Source organism: Schistocerca piceifrons, chromosome 2, assembly GCF_021461385.2.
Source record: "Schistocerca piceifrons isolate TAMUIC-IGC-003096 chromosome 2, iqSchPice1.1, whole genome shotgun sequence".
NCBI lineage: Eukaryota > Metazoa > Arthropoda > Insecta > Orthoptera > Acrididae > Schistocerca > Schistocerca piceifrons.
In genome coordinates this window covers 971,084,774-971,100,559 of record NC_060139.1, presented here as the reverse complement: position 1 = coordinate 971,100,559, position 15,786 = coordinate 971,084,774, and the positions used below count along the sequence as shown (strand labels likewise).

Below are 15,786 nucleotides of genomic sequence, written 5' to 3'. Positions count from 1 at the left end.
TTATTACATGTGTTATTTGCCAACAGGGTCGGGCCAGGACACGCTGTCCTCGAAGCTGCAGCACTTCCTGACCAGCCTGACGAGGAGCCGCGGCTTCTACGCCAACCTGGCCGAGTCACTGTGCTCCGACGAGAGCTTCGCCGAGACCCGCGACACGGCCGACTGCTGGAACGGCCAGCGCGTCGGAGAGTGAGTACCGCACCGCAATGCACACAGCGCGCGCCTGACAATCGCTGCACGCTAGCACCGCTGCTCTACGTTAACACACTGCTGCCCTTTGCGACCACAGAAAGCTACCAAAAGCGGTCGTGCTGCGTTTCCTGCAGGCGCGCAAAATTTACGAGCGCTCCGATGCGGAATCAGCGGCGACGAGCGAAAATGGTGCGCCGGACCGATACTCGACCACAGGATGTCTTGCTTGGTAGGGAGTCGCGTGAGCCACAGCGCCGTCTGGACACAGTGTTCGTCGCAAATGCGCGAAATATCTCGGTCCGATCCCCGTCTGACCCAAACTGTCACCTATCGCAACCTATCCGCAGTCCTCATCTATATCCTCCATGCTCGCTTGTTCTTAGCTTCCCGCTGGAAGTCGAAGGTATATGTGCATCCGCACCGAATGTTGTGGATTAATTACCAAGCGAGGCGAATCAATTACATGAATATGTGACGTCTGTTCTTTCGGGCATGTCCGAATTAGTGGTAGAACTTCCGACCGATGTTCACAGAGACTTGTCTACAATGCTGAAAAATACTGCTACGTCTCTGTGTCATTTCCAAGTTTAGTGCACCAATCACTAAAAGATACTTGGTCTGTGTGGGTTGTCTATGTATGGAATGTAGTCGAATTAAGTCGGGTGATGCTGAGGGAATTAGATTGGGAAATGAGACACTTTAAAGCAGTAAAGGAGTTTGGCTATTTGGGGAGCAAAATAACTGACGATGGTCGAAGTAGAGAGGATATAAAATTTAGACTGGCAATGGCAAGGAAAGCGTTTCTGAAGAAGAGAAAGTTGTTAACATCGAGTATAGATTTAAGTGTCAGAAAGTCGTTTCTGAAAGTATTTGTATGGAGTGTAGCCATGTACGGAAGTGAAACGTGGACGATAAATAGTTTAGACAAGGAGAGAATAGAAGCTTTCGAAATATGGTGCTACAGAAGAATGCTGAAGATTAGATGGGAAGATCACACAACTAATGATGAGGCATTGAATAGAATTGGGGAGAAGAGGAGTTTGTGGCACAACTTGACTAGAAGAAGGGATCGGTTGGTAGGACATGTTCTGAAGCATCAAGGGATCACCGATTTAGTACTGGAGGGCAGCATGGAGGTTAAAAATCGTAGAGGGAGACCAAGAGATGAATACACTAAGCAGATTCAGAAGGATGTAGGCTGCTGTAGGTACTGGGAGATGAAGAAGCTTGCGCATGGTAGAGTAGCATGGAGAGCTGCATCAAACCAGTCTCAGGACTGAAGACCACAACAACAACATGACGCTAAAGTCAGATCTTTAGTGACGTACAGTGAACGAACGCACCCTATATGGTCATGCAGATTAATTAAAGGAATAATATTGTTGCACAACGGATACAGGATAGAGTAGCATGGAGAGCTGCATCAAACCAGTCTCAGGACTGAAGACCACAACAACAACAACAACAATGGAAATATCTTACTTAATGAAAACTAAAGGACGTAACCCAGTCAAACATGAGAATATGGGCACCACACCACGCACACAGACATATTAATGAGAGGAAGGATCATCTAACCTATAACAGAAACAAGAGGGCACTACAACAATCAGATTTACTGTCGTAAAGTCGGACACATGAGTTACCCACTTATTTGAACAACTGAACATTGACTACTTGGACAGTGGGGTTGTAATGGTGAACAGTAAGCCTGGCACACGTGGGTGGACACGTTGAATGCAAAGATACGCAGGTAACACACGAATACGACCAGCTACTGTAAGCACGCTTAGTGAATTATAGAAAGAACACATCAAAATAGGATCGAACACCAGTGAGATCGTCAAAGCGCGTACTGAAAGCAAAGTAGCTGGCTGCGAAGTATTAAAATGAAATAACTGCCTCCTGAAGGGAATGAACTAATATCGCATCCCTACGGAATTGCCTCACAACGCTGTGCGGAATGCAGCGGTGTTAGCGGCCCGCTAATCTCTTTCTGTACCCAGTACTCGAATGGAAACATCCTTCTGCACGACCGAAAGGCTCGCCCCATCAGTCGCCCAGCAGCCTCTGTCATTACTCTTCCGTAGCCTTGCGTGAAGTCATCACTCTCCAAAATGATAACGAGAAGTGTCCTCTTCTAGGACGCTCGGCAACTAGGCTGCTTTTTCGTCAGAGCAGGAACTCGCTGGATAATAATGGCAAGCATAGAGATCTCTGTCCAATAAAATATAAGTAAAGGTGTTAAACAATCTTCAACTTTTATAGTCCTGTCTTCCTCAGTTGCGTGTAATATTACGGTATATTGATAATTTTTACTTATGGTCCGTCTGACAGCAACGGAATAAAACACAATTTTAGTGCCATACGCGTTTCGCCGTTATTTTCTGCAAGGCATCATCAGTGGCAGGTTGCGTGGACAATTTCTTACATATTACGTTCCTGTTGCATTTTAAGTGTTGTTCTTCTTCTTATGAACGTCAATTTGCGGTTTTTTCCACATTCCACAGCACTATGCACTGAACGCTTGTTTTAATGCAATGTTTTGGTTTCTGTTCAACAGAAAACCGCAAATTGACGTTCATAAGAAGAAGAACAACACCAAAAATGCAACAGGAACGTAATATGTAAGAAATTGTCCACGCAACCTGCCACTGATGATGCCTTGCAGAAAATAAAGGCGAAAAGCGTATGGCACTAAAATTGTGTTTTATTCAGTTGCTGTCAGACGGACCATAAGTAAAAATTATCAATATACGGTAGTGTTAAACAATATCCCACTTTTGAGGATTTTTACTGTTTTCAACCAGTAGTGCTCTAAAGTGGGGAGGAGGGCAGAAAATCTCACCCTCTGCATGGCACAATACTCAAAATGACCTAGAAGCAGCCTGGAACGTACGCGCGGCCGTGAAAGTATGTGCTCTATAAAAACACATGGTAAGAACCAACCACAACGCTGGATTCTGAAAGTTTATAGTGAATGTTATTTCGAGGTGTTGTAACGAAAATTCGGATTCTGAAAGGTTAAATCCCACGTTATTTCGAGGTATCGTAACGAAAATTCATACGGCCCTCTTTAAAGCGACAACTGGATAAAGGCCTCTTATCTTGCTAAAAGGATTCTGCGAAGAATACTATATATTTAAATTGAAGGTGGAGAGGAGAAGAAAGGAAAGGAAAAGGAGGGGAACATTGCTGTCAACGGAATCAGCGGCGACGACTGAAAATATCTACCGGAGAGGGATTCGGACCCGGGATCCGATGTAGCTGACACAAGTGACCCCCTCCGTTTGTCTTCATTTCTTCTTCTCTCCACCTTCAATTTTCATGTAATGCATAACAACTGCGGATTCCGCGTGGTGTCTGTTCTTTCGGACACCGCGCATTCACATAAGAAAAATACTATGTCTTTTCGACGGAAGGCGACCGTCCCAAATCCTGACAGGAGAGCGTGGAATGGGGAAACTGAATGCTTGTTCGTCTACCTGTGGCTGCGACTTCACCTCTTATTTGGTGGCCAACTCCTCTTAACTAGATTCTTATCCATCCCTCGTCATGACTTAGGCTCTCAACTGTGCAGTCCTTCCGTTCTTCCGCCGTACTAAAAAAGAGAACTGAGCAGAAATCAATGAGATCGACAATATATCTCATCTGCACTGTCAGTAACCATTTCATCAAGAGAAATGAGAAAAAAAAGATTATAAAATACGTCGGGGTCCAGTGTCAGAGAAGATTGCCACGTAACTCCTGCTACAATAATGTATGACGCACTTTTTGAAATTCCGATATATTTGCTCTTTATATAAAGATGCATCTCGGCATGAGAAGCACACTTGACGGAGATTACACCGCAAAAGCATAGACCGGTAGCATTTACTAAAATAAATTACACCATTCTATTAAAACAATCATACTCACCTTACTACAATGGTGCCCAAAATTAAAGCAACAAACGGAATTTTGAGTTTATTTCGCCACATAACAATATAAACAAGTGATGTAAGGTAGAAAGAATGTAAAGAATACAGAACATAAACAACTGCAACACACACGACGGTAGACAAAAATGTTCTGGATTTTTGCAACTTCAGTGGTTTACACACACATTCCGACAACTGGTTAATGTGCTCAGTATGTGGTGTGATCACATCTGGCTCCAACATATGCCTGACAACGGCGGGGCCTGCTGTGAATGATGTCATCAGTCTTATGTTGAGGCAATATCGCCCATTTTTCCTGCGGAGCTGCTCGCGAGTCTTGGTGGATGCTGACGTGATGCAGCCCGTCTCTCTAATGCATCCCATACACGCTTTATGGGATTCAAATATGTAGAGCGACCAGGCCAAGCCATGCGTGCAGTATCTTCCATTTCCAAGTAAACATCAAACACCTGGGCTCTATGAGGTCGAGCATTATCGTCCATCAGTGAGAAGTCTGGGTCCACAGCACCTCACAATAGCCATACGTGAGGTCCCAAGATCTCGTCACGGTAGCTGACGGCAGTAACACCTTGCCGATTGACTTGTACTGTTTCATGAAACGCTATTCGAGTGGTCAACATAATCCATGCCCCCATCATTAGAGATCCTCCTCATTGCAGGTCTCTTCCACTATGTTTGGGTGCCGAAATCTTTTCCTCGTCCCGTCCAGATGCGAATCTGTCGAGAATCACTCTCCAGATCAAATCGGGACTCACCTGTGAAAAGAAATTTGGCCGACTCTTCGACTGTCCAAGTGACATGTTAACGATTCCACTCTAGACGTTCCCTTCTGTGAAGACGCGTCAGAGGTACACATACAGCATGTCTCTGACAATAAAGGCCAGTCTGCTGACCCCTTCTGTACATGTTTTGCCTCGATACAACACGTTCAGTCGATGCTGCGAGGTCAGATGCCAGTTGCCATGCAGTACTAAGGTGGTACCGTCGTGCCCTTGCAGTCAAATAAAGGTACTCTCTTTCTAAGGCCACACGTGGTCGGTCCTGCCCTGGTCTTCGGGATACAGTTTCGGTCTCTATAAGCTGTCGCCAGATGCGAGAAACAACAGAACAGTTCACATTAAGCCGTCGGGCTACATCAGTTAGTGGCCCTCCACCACAGAGAGTCTGGTAGGCGTCTTCTCTGTGCCGTACTGTATCGCGTGTGACTGTGTACACAGTGATTATGATTGTGGGATTACCCGACAATCGATATCCCGTTTGTTACGTGCCCTGACGCCGTCATCGTCGTGGTTGTCGGTGGACCGGAATGCCATCTTTCGTGCAGAACACGACCGTACGGACATCTATTGACAGTTTGTATGATTATATCATGAATGAGACACAGGACTGGGGAAAAAAGCGTTTTGTTGCTTTAATTATGGACGTGAGTGTATGTTGATTGAAACAAGAGCCAATAGCATCAACTATAAATTGAAATTACGAGCCCCTGTGCCTTCTTGACAAAAATGTTTTATCGGTTACCTGAACCGCCAAAGAAGATTGATATTTTATAAAGAAACACGTTCTGTGTGTTTCAGCACATAATTATGGTTGTGTCAGACCTGAGTTTCTCCTGGCGTATACAACTTTCAAATAACTTCCGGGATTTCAGCCAGGTAAACCTTTCAGCGACCGCCGATATTTCGGCGGGAGAACACCCCGCCATTTTCAAGGCAAACTGCAACGGACAGGCGGCGTACATGCAAATTTAATACCTCGGTTCTCGGACAGAAGCAGGAAAGATAAAACACACACACACACACACACACACACACACACACACACACTGAACACTAGTGCCACCAAAGATGACCAATGTCAGAGCTATCGATAGTGAGACTATGAATTCGCAGGTGAGGCAGCATTGACTCTGTTCCTCTGTTTTTTGACAAGGGAGAGAGCCGAATTCCAAACAGAGTTTAAACAGAAACCTCCATCCCTGTTAACGAGGTTACCTGGCTGAATTCCCGGAAGTTATTTGATGGTTGTGTCAAGTTCCTCATTCAGTATTACACTACTGGCCATTAAAATTGCTACACCACAGACGCGAAATTTAACCGACAGGAAGAAGATGCTATGATATGCAAATGATTAGCTTTTCAGAGCATTCACACAAGGTTGGTGCCGGTGGCGACACCTACAACGTGCTGACATGAGGAAAGTTTCCAACCGATTTCTCATACACAAACAGCAGTTCACCGGGGTTCCCTGGTGAAACGTTGTTGTGATGCCTCGTGTAAGGAGGAGAAATGCGTACAATCACGTTTCCGACTTTGATAAAGGTCGGATTGTAGCCTATCGCGATTGCGGTTTATTGTATCGCGACATTGCTGCTCGCGTTGGTGGAGATCCAATGACTGTTAGCAGAATATGGAATCGGTTGTTCAGGAGGGTAATACGGAACGCCGTGCTGGATTCCAACACCTCGTATCACTAGCAGTCGAGATGACAGGCATCTTATCCGCATGGCTGTAACGGATCGTGCAGCCACGTCTCGATCCCTGAGTCAACAGATGGGGACGTTTGCAAAACAACAACCATCTGCACGAACAGTTCGACGACGTTTGCAGCAGCATGGACTATCAGCTCGGAGTCATGGCTGCAGTTACCCTCGACGCTGCACCACAGACAGGAGCGACTGCGATGGCGTACTCAGAGACGAACCTGGGTGCACGAATAGCAGAACGTCATTTCTTCGGATGAATCCAGGTTCTGTTTACAGCATCATGATGGTCGCATCCTTGTTTGGCGACATCGCGGTGAACGCACATAGGAAACGTGTATTCGCCATCGCCATACTGGCGTATCACCGGGCTTGATGGTATGGGGTGCCATTGATTACATGTCTCGGTCACCTCTTAGTCGCATTGACGGCACTTTGAACAGTGGACGTTACAATTCAGATGTGTTACGACCTTTGGCTCTACCCTTCATTCGATCCCTGTGAAACCCTACATTTCAGCAGGATAATGCACGACCGCATGTTGCAGGTCCTGTACAGGCCTTTCTGGATACAGAAAACGTTCGACTGCTGCCCTGGCTACCACATTCTCCAGATCTCTTACCAACTGAAAAAGTCTGGTCAGCGGTGGCCGAGCAACTGGCTCGTCACAACACGCCAGTCACTAGTCTTGATGAACTGTGGTATCGTGTTGAAGCTGCATGGGGAGCTGTATCTGTACATGCCATCCAAGCTCTGTTCGACTCGATGCCCAGGTGTATCAAGGCCGTTATTACGGCCAGATGTGGTTGTTCTGGGTACTGATTTCTCAGGATCTGTGCACCCAAATTGCGTGAATATGTAATCACATGTCAGTTGTAGTATAATATATTTGTCCAATGAATACCCGTTTATCATCTGCATTTCTTCTTGGTGTAGCAATTTTAATGGCCAGTGCTGTAGAATATTGATTGTTCGAAGAAGCAGTTGATCTCCATTAGCCTGTGTTGAATTGACAACGACAGGTATCCAACTACTCCTGTTGTGAATGGGCCTCCAAGTCAGTATCACTTTAAGCACGAGACCGCACTCGCTTCAGCGCTGCGGCGGCAGGCAGTCTGGCGTGGAGATGACGGACTGTGCGCGGTATTCCCGAGTCGCTATTTTTACTGCCGCTCTGTCTGTCTGTCGGCAGAGCACACTTACAGGCTGTCTTTCGTTTGCCTTGTGTTCCTCGTTGCTCTCCTTCGCTGTACGACTGTGTAGGCCCGTTCACTGATATTCTCGGGTCGCTATGCGACGGCACAAAGAAAGTGCGGATTTTTGCGCTCGTCGTCTCGTGTGCTTATGGAAGCCTCATTCGCAACGCAGACGCAGAGGGATTCCTCCGGAGTTAGCCGCGATGGTATTTACGGCGCAGCGACGTGGAACGCCTCTCGCTCCGGCACAGACCAAAATAAGCGGGGGGCAGGGGTTGCTCCGGCGGGGAAACTTGGCGCAAACGTGTGCGCCAATTCCTCCGCCACATACCGCACCGAGTGGTTTGCTGGTGTCCACTCGGAATGTCTTCAAGTTTGCAATTTGGGCTACCAGTAAGTTTCTCTAAATAAATAGCGCCAGTCAGATACATCCCAGCAGAGCCTGCTACACGGTGACAAAGCCCGTGGCCTGGCTGTCTGAAACTGGAGTGGCAACCAAAACTCCGAAGGCTACTACTGTTTTCTTCCCACAAGGGAAAGGAAGCAATACCGTGTAGATGGTCTTCACCGTACGGTGATATACACTATCTGATCAAACGAATCCGGACAGCTATTAGTGGACATTAATATGTTATATGTCGCCCTTCGCCTTTATGACGGATTGAACTGTGCTGGGAACACTTTCAGTGAAGTGTCTGAATGTCTGGAAGAATGGCAGCCCGTTCTTCTTCAAGAGCAGAATCTAGAGAAGGTACTGATGTTGGTAGCTGGAATACGGAACGAAGCTGACGTTCTGACTCATCTCCATTGGGTTCAGGTCAGGCCACTGCCCAGGCCAGACCATTTGAGAACTGTTGTACACAAGCCACTATCTCATAGCTGTTGCACTATGAGAGAGTGTATTATCCTGCAGAGGGAAACAATCGTCGACTCCCAACTGATCCTCTACTGCGCACAATACACAATAGCATAAAACGTGTTCATATCCTTCCGCATTTAGCAATTTCTGAAGCTCAGCATGGGGTCAGCCCACACTCCAATACCGTAACACCGCCTCCTACGTACTTCAGTGTTGGCACTGCACATGATGGCTTTAGCGTCCTCCTGGCTTCCGCCAAACAGAAACTGTTCCATCGGATTTCCAAAGGATATAGCGAGATTCACCACTCGTTTACAGCATCCACTGTCCTGTGGGGCCTTTACACCACCTCAAGCGTCTCTTAGCACTGACGACAGAAATGTATGACTTATGAGGAGCTCCTCGACCATTTCATCCCATTCTTTTTAACTCTCTACGCACAGGCATTGTGCTGGCTGGACCGCTGCACTTCATAAATCACGTGTGATTCCTTCCGCAGATTTCACGCGGTTTTCTACAGTCACCCCCCACTATGCTCGATAGTGCTAGCCCGTCAGTACATGAGGTCAGTCTGGACTTGTTATAGGTGTGAATGTCCCTTCGCGATTGCGCTTCAGAGTCACACCAGCAACAGTCGACTTGCACAGCATTAGAACAGCTGGAAGGTCCCTGACGTATTTGTTAGTCAGGTGACATCCAATGACTATTCCAGGTTTGAAGCCAGTGTGCTCTCCTGACCGACCCTTTCTGCTGTTACTGCCCACCCACGCTTCCTTTTATACTGGTGCTTCCGCCTCTCGTGACATCTAGTGGTCGGCCACAAAGGGGTGTCCAGATACTTTTGTCGAGATAGTGTATAACACTGCGGACTGTGGTTACAACATGATGTGCGCCATCGACCAGATCTACTGAAATGGCGTTGTAACCGATAATTACTGAGTCATCAGATATTTTTTGCGTCCTCGGTCAAACGAATTAAATGTCTGAATGATATTTCCGCCATTTCACTGTGCAAGCTTATTTATTTTATTCTACAATCATGATTTTGGCCTTAAGTCATCATCAGATATAACACTGAAAAAAAGTTTTGTACAAATACAGTGTGTTTATAAATGAATATCGTGGTTTTAACGCTTTATAATATTTATTACATTAAATTTACAGTTATGAATGATATGCCAAATGAAAGAGTAACTCAAGCAGTTGTGTTTGGCACCAGTGCGCATGCACAGCGCGCAATGTTTCCGTCGCAATCCGCTAGACAGCGTTAGTAGCGAAGATGGCGACTAGCGAACAGAAAGCGTTTTGTGCTTTGCAGTTTGCAAAGACCGAATCTGTAGTTACTGCGCAACGTGCGTACCGGCTGAAGTTCGGTTGTGATCCTCCAAGTGATACTAACATTCGTAGATGGTATCATCAATTTGAAGATACCGGCTGCCTTTGTAAAGGGAAGAGCACAGGACGACCAAGAGTTAGTGAAGAGACTGTTGAGCGAGTGAGAGAGTCGTTCACTCGTAGCCGAAAGAAATCAGTTCGGAAGGCTAGTTGTGAATTATAAGTTCCCGTGTCGACTGTTTGCAAAGTTTAAAGAAAACGCGTACAACTACGTCCTTACCGTTTACAGTTATTACAGGCTCTAAAGCCGGCAGACCATCGATTACATGCTAACTTCGCAAACGAAATGTTGTTTCATGACATTGAAGATTTTCTAGATCATGTTGTCTTCAGTTATGAATTGACCTTTCACCTTAGGGGACATGTTAACACTCACAATGTGCGCATCTGGGGCTCAGAGAATTCACACGAGGTGGTACAGATTCAACGAGATTCCCCTAAAATGACTTTTTTTTTGCCGTATCCTGGCGGAAAGTTTATGGGCCTTTCTTTTTTGGTGAACCTACTGCAACTGGCACTTCTTACCTTGATGCACTAGAGCAATGGCTCTTCCCGCAGTTGGAAGAAGATGAGCCAGAGATTTTCCAACAAGATGGTGCCCCACCTCACTGGCATAGCGAAGTTCAAAAAATGGCTCTGAGTACTATGGGACTTAACTTCTGAGGTCATCAGTCCCCTAGAACTTAGAACTACTTAAACCTAACTAACCTAAGGACATCACACACATCCATGCCCGAGGCAGGATTCGAACCTGCGACCGTAGCGGTCGCGCGGTTCCAGGGCATAGCGAAGTACACGATTGGTTGAACTTCACTGTACACAAGCGCTCGATAAGCCGCCAAGGGGCCCAATGACAGGCCTCCGCGTTCACCCGACCTAACCCCATGCAATTTTTTCCTTTGGGGCTTCATCAAGGACCGTGTGTACGTGCCTCCGCTACGAGCAGACCTCCCTGAATTAAGAAACCGGATTGAAACAGCTGTTGCTACAATCACTGAAGACACAGTTATCAACGTTTGGGAAGAACTCTGCTATAGGCTTGGTCTGTGCTGTGTGACAAATTGTGCTCACATTGAACATTTATAAGGTTCTTGGTAAAACTTTTTGAGTTGCTCTTTCATTTAACATATCATTTATAACTGTAAGTTTAATATAATAAATATTATAAAGCGTTAAAACCCCTATATTAATTTATAAACACCCTATACATAGAAACTACGAAGGACCGAACTTTAACATCATTATGCCATTACGATGTCAGATTAAAAATTATCGAAATAATACTACTTTCATTTTGAGTATAATTAGGTCCTATTAAGTGAAGTTATCGTCAAGATGTATTGAACTGGGTGTCCCAGCATGCTGATAAATACAAAATCACAAAAATGTATTGCAAACAGGTAGCAAACATGTTTTCCACCCATAGAACAATTTAACCGTAGAATGAACAACAGCACAGTAGTTACATGTGCAGTGTACATGGTCTAAAAATATACTATGGAAGTTACTGCTTGACTGGTGGTCAGAGATGAACGGCGTAGGTTGTAAGTTTAAGTTGCATAAAATTGGAACGCATTCATACATTTTTGGAAGAACAGTATTATACTTGAATACATCTGTAAATACGTCTTTGGAAGAATAGTGCCATCTGTGAATGCAAGATGTAAACAATATGCTTATAACATGATTATACGACATCACTCTGACAGAGGGTCCTGCTTGATATACTGGTTTAAATGAGAAACACTCACACATCAGAGGAGAGTAGAATAATTATAACAGCGAAAGGACACAACCAAAGATCGAATCTTATTATAAAGTTGGTCTGTGTGTCATACGTATACACTATGTGATCAAAAGTATCCGTACACCCCCAAAAACAAACGTTTTTCGTATTAGGTGCATTGTGCTGCCACCTACTGCCAGGTACTCCATATCAGCGACCTCAGTAGTCATTACACATTGCGAGAGATCAGAGGGAGGCGCTCTGCGGAACTCACAGAGTGATTGGGTGTCACTTGTGTCATACGTCTATACGCGAGATTTCATCACTTCTAAACATCCCTAGATTCATTGTATCTGATGTGATACTGAAGTGGAAACGTGGTGGGACATGTACAGCACAAAAGCGTACAGTCCGACCTCGTCTGTTGACAGAGACCGCCTATAGTTGACGAGGGTCGTAATGTGTAATAGGCAGACATCTATCCAGCCATCACTCAGGAATTCCCAACTGCATCAGGATCCGCTGCAAGTACTGTGACAGTTAGGTGGGAGGTGAGAATACTTGGATTTCATGGTCGAGCGGGTACTCATAAGCCACACATCACGCCGATAAATTCCAAACGACGCCTCGCTATGTGTAAGGAGCGTAAGCATTGGACGATTGAACAGTGGAAAGACGATGTGTGGAGTGACGAATCACGGTAACAGTGTGGTGATTCGATGGCAGGGTGTGGGTATGGCGAATGCCAGGTGAACATAATCTGCCACCATCCATAGTGCCAACAGTAAAATTCGGAGGCGGTGGTGTTATGGTGTGGTCCTGTTTTCTATGGAGGGGGCTTGCACCCCTTGTTGTTTTGTGTGGCACTATCACAGCACAGGCCTACAATGATTTTTTAAGCACCTTCTTGCTTCCCAATGTTGAAGAGCATTTCTGGAATGGCAATTGCATCTTTCAACACGATCGAGCACCCACTCATAATGCACGACCTGTGGCGGAGTGGTCACACGACAATAACACCCCTGTAATGGAGTCGCCTGCACAGAGTCCTGTCCTGAATCCTAGAGAACACCTTTGGGATGTTTTGGACCGCCGACTCCGTGCCAGGTCTCACCGACCGGCATCGATACCTCTCCTCTGTGCAGCATTTCGTGAAGAATGGGCTGCCATTCCCCAAGAAACCTTCCAGCACCTGATTGAACGTATGCCTGCGAGAGTGGATGCTGTCATCAAGGCTAAGGGTGGGCCACCACCATATTGAAATCCAGCATTACCGATGGAGGGAACCACGAACTTGTAAGTCATTTTCAGCCAGGTGTTCGGATACTTTTGATCAATAGTGCACGGTGGTACACAAAATTACGAAAGTTTGCCATTAATACATTATATGTTGTAGAAGAGGGTGTAATGCATAAAATATGAAATATTAAATGCACAATTCATACAATGATCTGATGTTTTTATATATGTGAAAAGGGTTTGTGGCGGGGGCGGGTGGAGAGTGAGGGGGGACCTATAATCTTTGAGTAGTCATGAAATATACAACGTAGAATTACAAGCTACGCTGTTCATTTTTGACCACCAGCCAACCAGCAAGTTCCATAGTATATTTTCAGACCATGTTTACTGCGCATGTAACGACTGTGTTGATGTTCATTCTGTGGCTCAGACGATCTACGGTTGGAAAACATGCTTGCTACCTTTCTGCTATATATTTTTGTGATTTTGTACTTAGCTAGTTGCTGGGACACCCAGTTTAATAGATTTTGGCACTGACTTCGCTTAACAAAATCTAATTGTAGCCGACATGTAAGTATTATTATTTCGATAATTTTTAATCTGACACTGGAATGCATACTGATGTTAAATTGTGGTTCTTCTTATTTTCTAAGCATTTGTACAAAACTTTTTGAGTGTAGTATTTGATAAAGACTTAAGACCAAAATCTTGGTAGCAACAGAAAACGAAGAAGTTTGTGCAGTCAATTGGTTGAAATATCATTCAAACATTATCACATGATTGGGCCCAAAAATATGAAAATGTTATAGACAAATTAAAGTTGAACGAAGGCTAATGTGGTGTATTTGTCCACATTGCTTCACAGCAACTAAGTTAAACCTGTGTGCAAGCAGTCTAGTGGTTGTGGCTCTCAACGAGCCATGTCGTATTGCCTCTGAAGGACTACGATATTCGTCCCAACGACAACAATATTTGGCCATTCTCTCCTCGATTTAACAGACACGTATGACGGGTTGGCCATGTTATTCATTCATCAAATGGTTCAAATGGCTCTGAGCACTATGGGACTCAACTTCTGAGGTCATTAGTCCCCTAGAACTTAGAACTACTTAAACCTAACTAACCTAAGGACATCACACACATCCATGCCCGAGGCAGGATTCGAACCTGCGACCGAAGCGGTCTCGCGGTTCCAGACTGCAGCGCCAGAACCGCACGGCCACTTCGACCGGCTATTCATTCATCAATCATCGCTTGGGAGGTGTAGAGTGGAAGTTCTTGAGAAACCAGCGCGGAGACTCGCGTAAAACAAATAAAAAAGGAATAAAAAAAGAATGGTCGGCGGTGGGCTGAAGCGTATCCAGGGTTACCAGCTAACCAGTTGAGGCTGGACAGCACGACAGAGTAAGAATTAATTAAAGTGTGCTCCTGCCCGTGTCGCCACGCTGCGAATAAAGGCGCGCCGCGTTCGCACACAGTCGGTCCTCCTTTAGTAAGGCTGCCGTCGTTCAGGGAGACAGTAGGGTGCACCGAGCTGGTGTCGGTTTTAATTAAAATTGCTCCTCTCTCTCTCTCTCTCGCTTTCTTTTTTATTATTTCCTTTCGGAGAAGGAACTGGTCGCAGTAAATTTGAAGAGCCCGTTTGCAGGATGTTTGCTTGCTGCCAGAACGACCTCTCAAGCGCTGAGTGACGCGGTGCTCAGTTAAGAGTTGCCGTTTCTGTGCAACAAACCGACCGCGCCGTACTGCGGGCAGGTCCCTGCTGCATTACTCAGGGGAAACAGCTGCCTCTCATCACCCAATGTTGCGCTGCAGTAACGTAAAAACTTTTCGCTGTCGTAGAGTTAACTACACAGTTTCGGGACAGAGAACACGTTTTTTTCTTATACAAGTCCAAGACAGGCTAGAAATTTTCTATGTATACATGCTGAACGTAGCCAGCGAAGAGAATAGCGTAAGCAATGCAATAGCTTTCCCTTTGGCTTAGGTACGGCCATAATGAGAATTGAAATAATTCACCGTGGAAAAAAATAAAAGATTTTTTAAAATATTTTCGCCTCTTTTGCTCTCTCTTTTTCCATTCATCTGTATTTCCTCAAGTCAAATTTACATGTAATGCCTCTCAGGCCCAAACGACTTCATCACCACGTGAAGGCCTTTTCTTGCACGATATCCTCTGAATCATTCATGAAGAACAACACGCAGATTTACTAGATTTAACAAAGGTACGAGCGTACGGAATAAGTTCTCAGATACGTGAGTGGCTCGAAGGCTTCTAACAACCCTACAACAACAAAGGTCAAAAATTAATTATGATTGTAGTGTTGCTCACACTGCTAAATATTGCACTTTCGGGCAACAACAAAGTTATGTTATGTGGCAGGTGTCATTAGAGCACAGTCAATAAAGTCATTTCTTGAAATAATGGATAAACTAGGCACTCATCTTTTCGTGTTTCCCACGCTGGTCTCGTTGTGAACTCATGGCTCAAACGTCGAAAATCTAGGTAGTGATAATTCCAAGCTCGGATGCAAAGAGGCCTAGGAATTATTCTGCGATATTCAAAAGTTTTATAGATGTGTTTCATAAACCATTCTTGAAGATTAAACTTTTGCAAGTTGGGACAGTGATGATGTAAAAAAGTAATCAGCACTCCGAATTTAAGTTACACTTCTTTTAATACTTTTGTTGCAATATCACGTAACTCGTTCCAAAACATCACTTCACAATATAAAACATACTTGAAAATATCTTCC

The 15,786-nt window shown here is 45.1% G+C and overlaps 1 protein-coding gene across 1 annotated transcript in view; it reads left to right on the top strand.

Annotated features, from left to right (window-relative positions):
* LOC124776034 (division abnormally delayed protein-like) overlaps positions 1-15,786 on the top strand; it is a 1,005,302-nt gene that overhangs the window by 844,799 nt on the left and 144,717 nt on the right. The window contains exon 5 of the mRNA XM_047250874.1: positions 27-189. Coding sequence (XP_047106830.1) covers positions 27-189 — 163 coding nt within the window. The remainder of the gene's footprint in view (positions 1-26; positions 190-15,786) is intronic.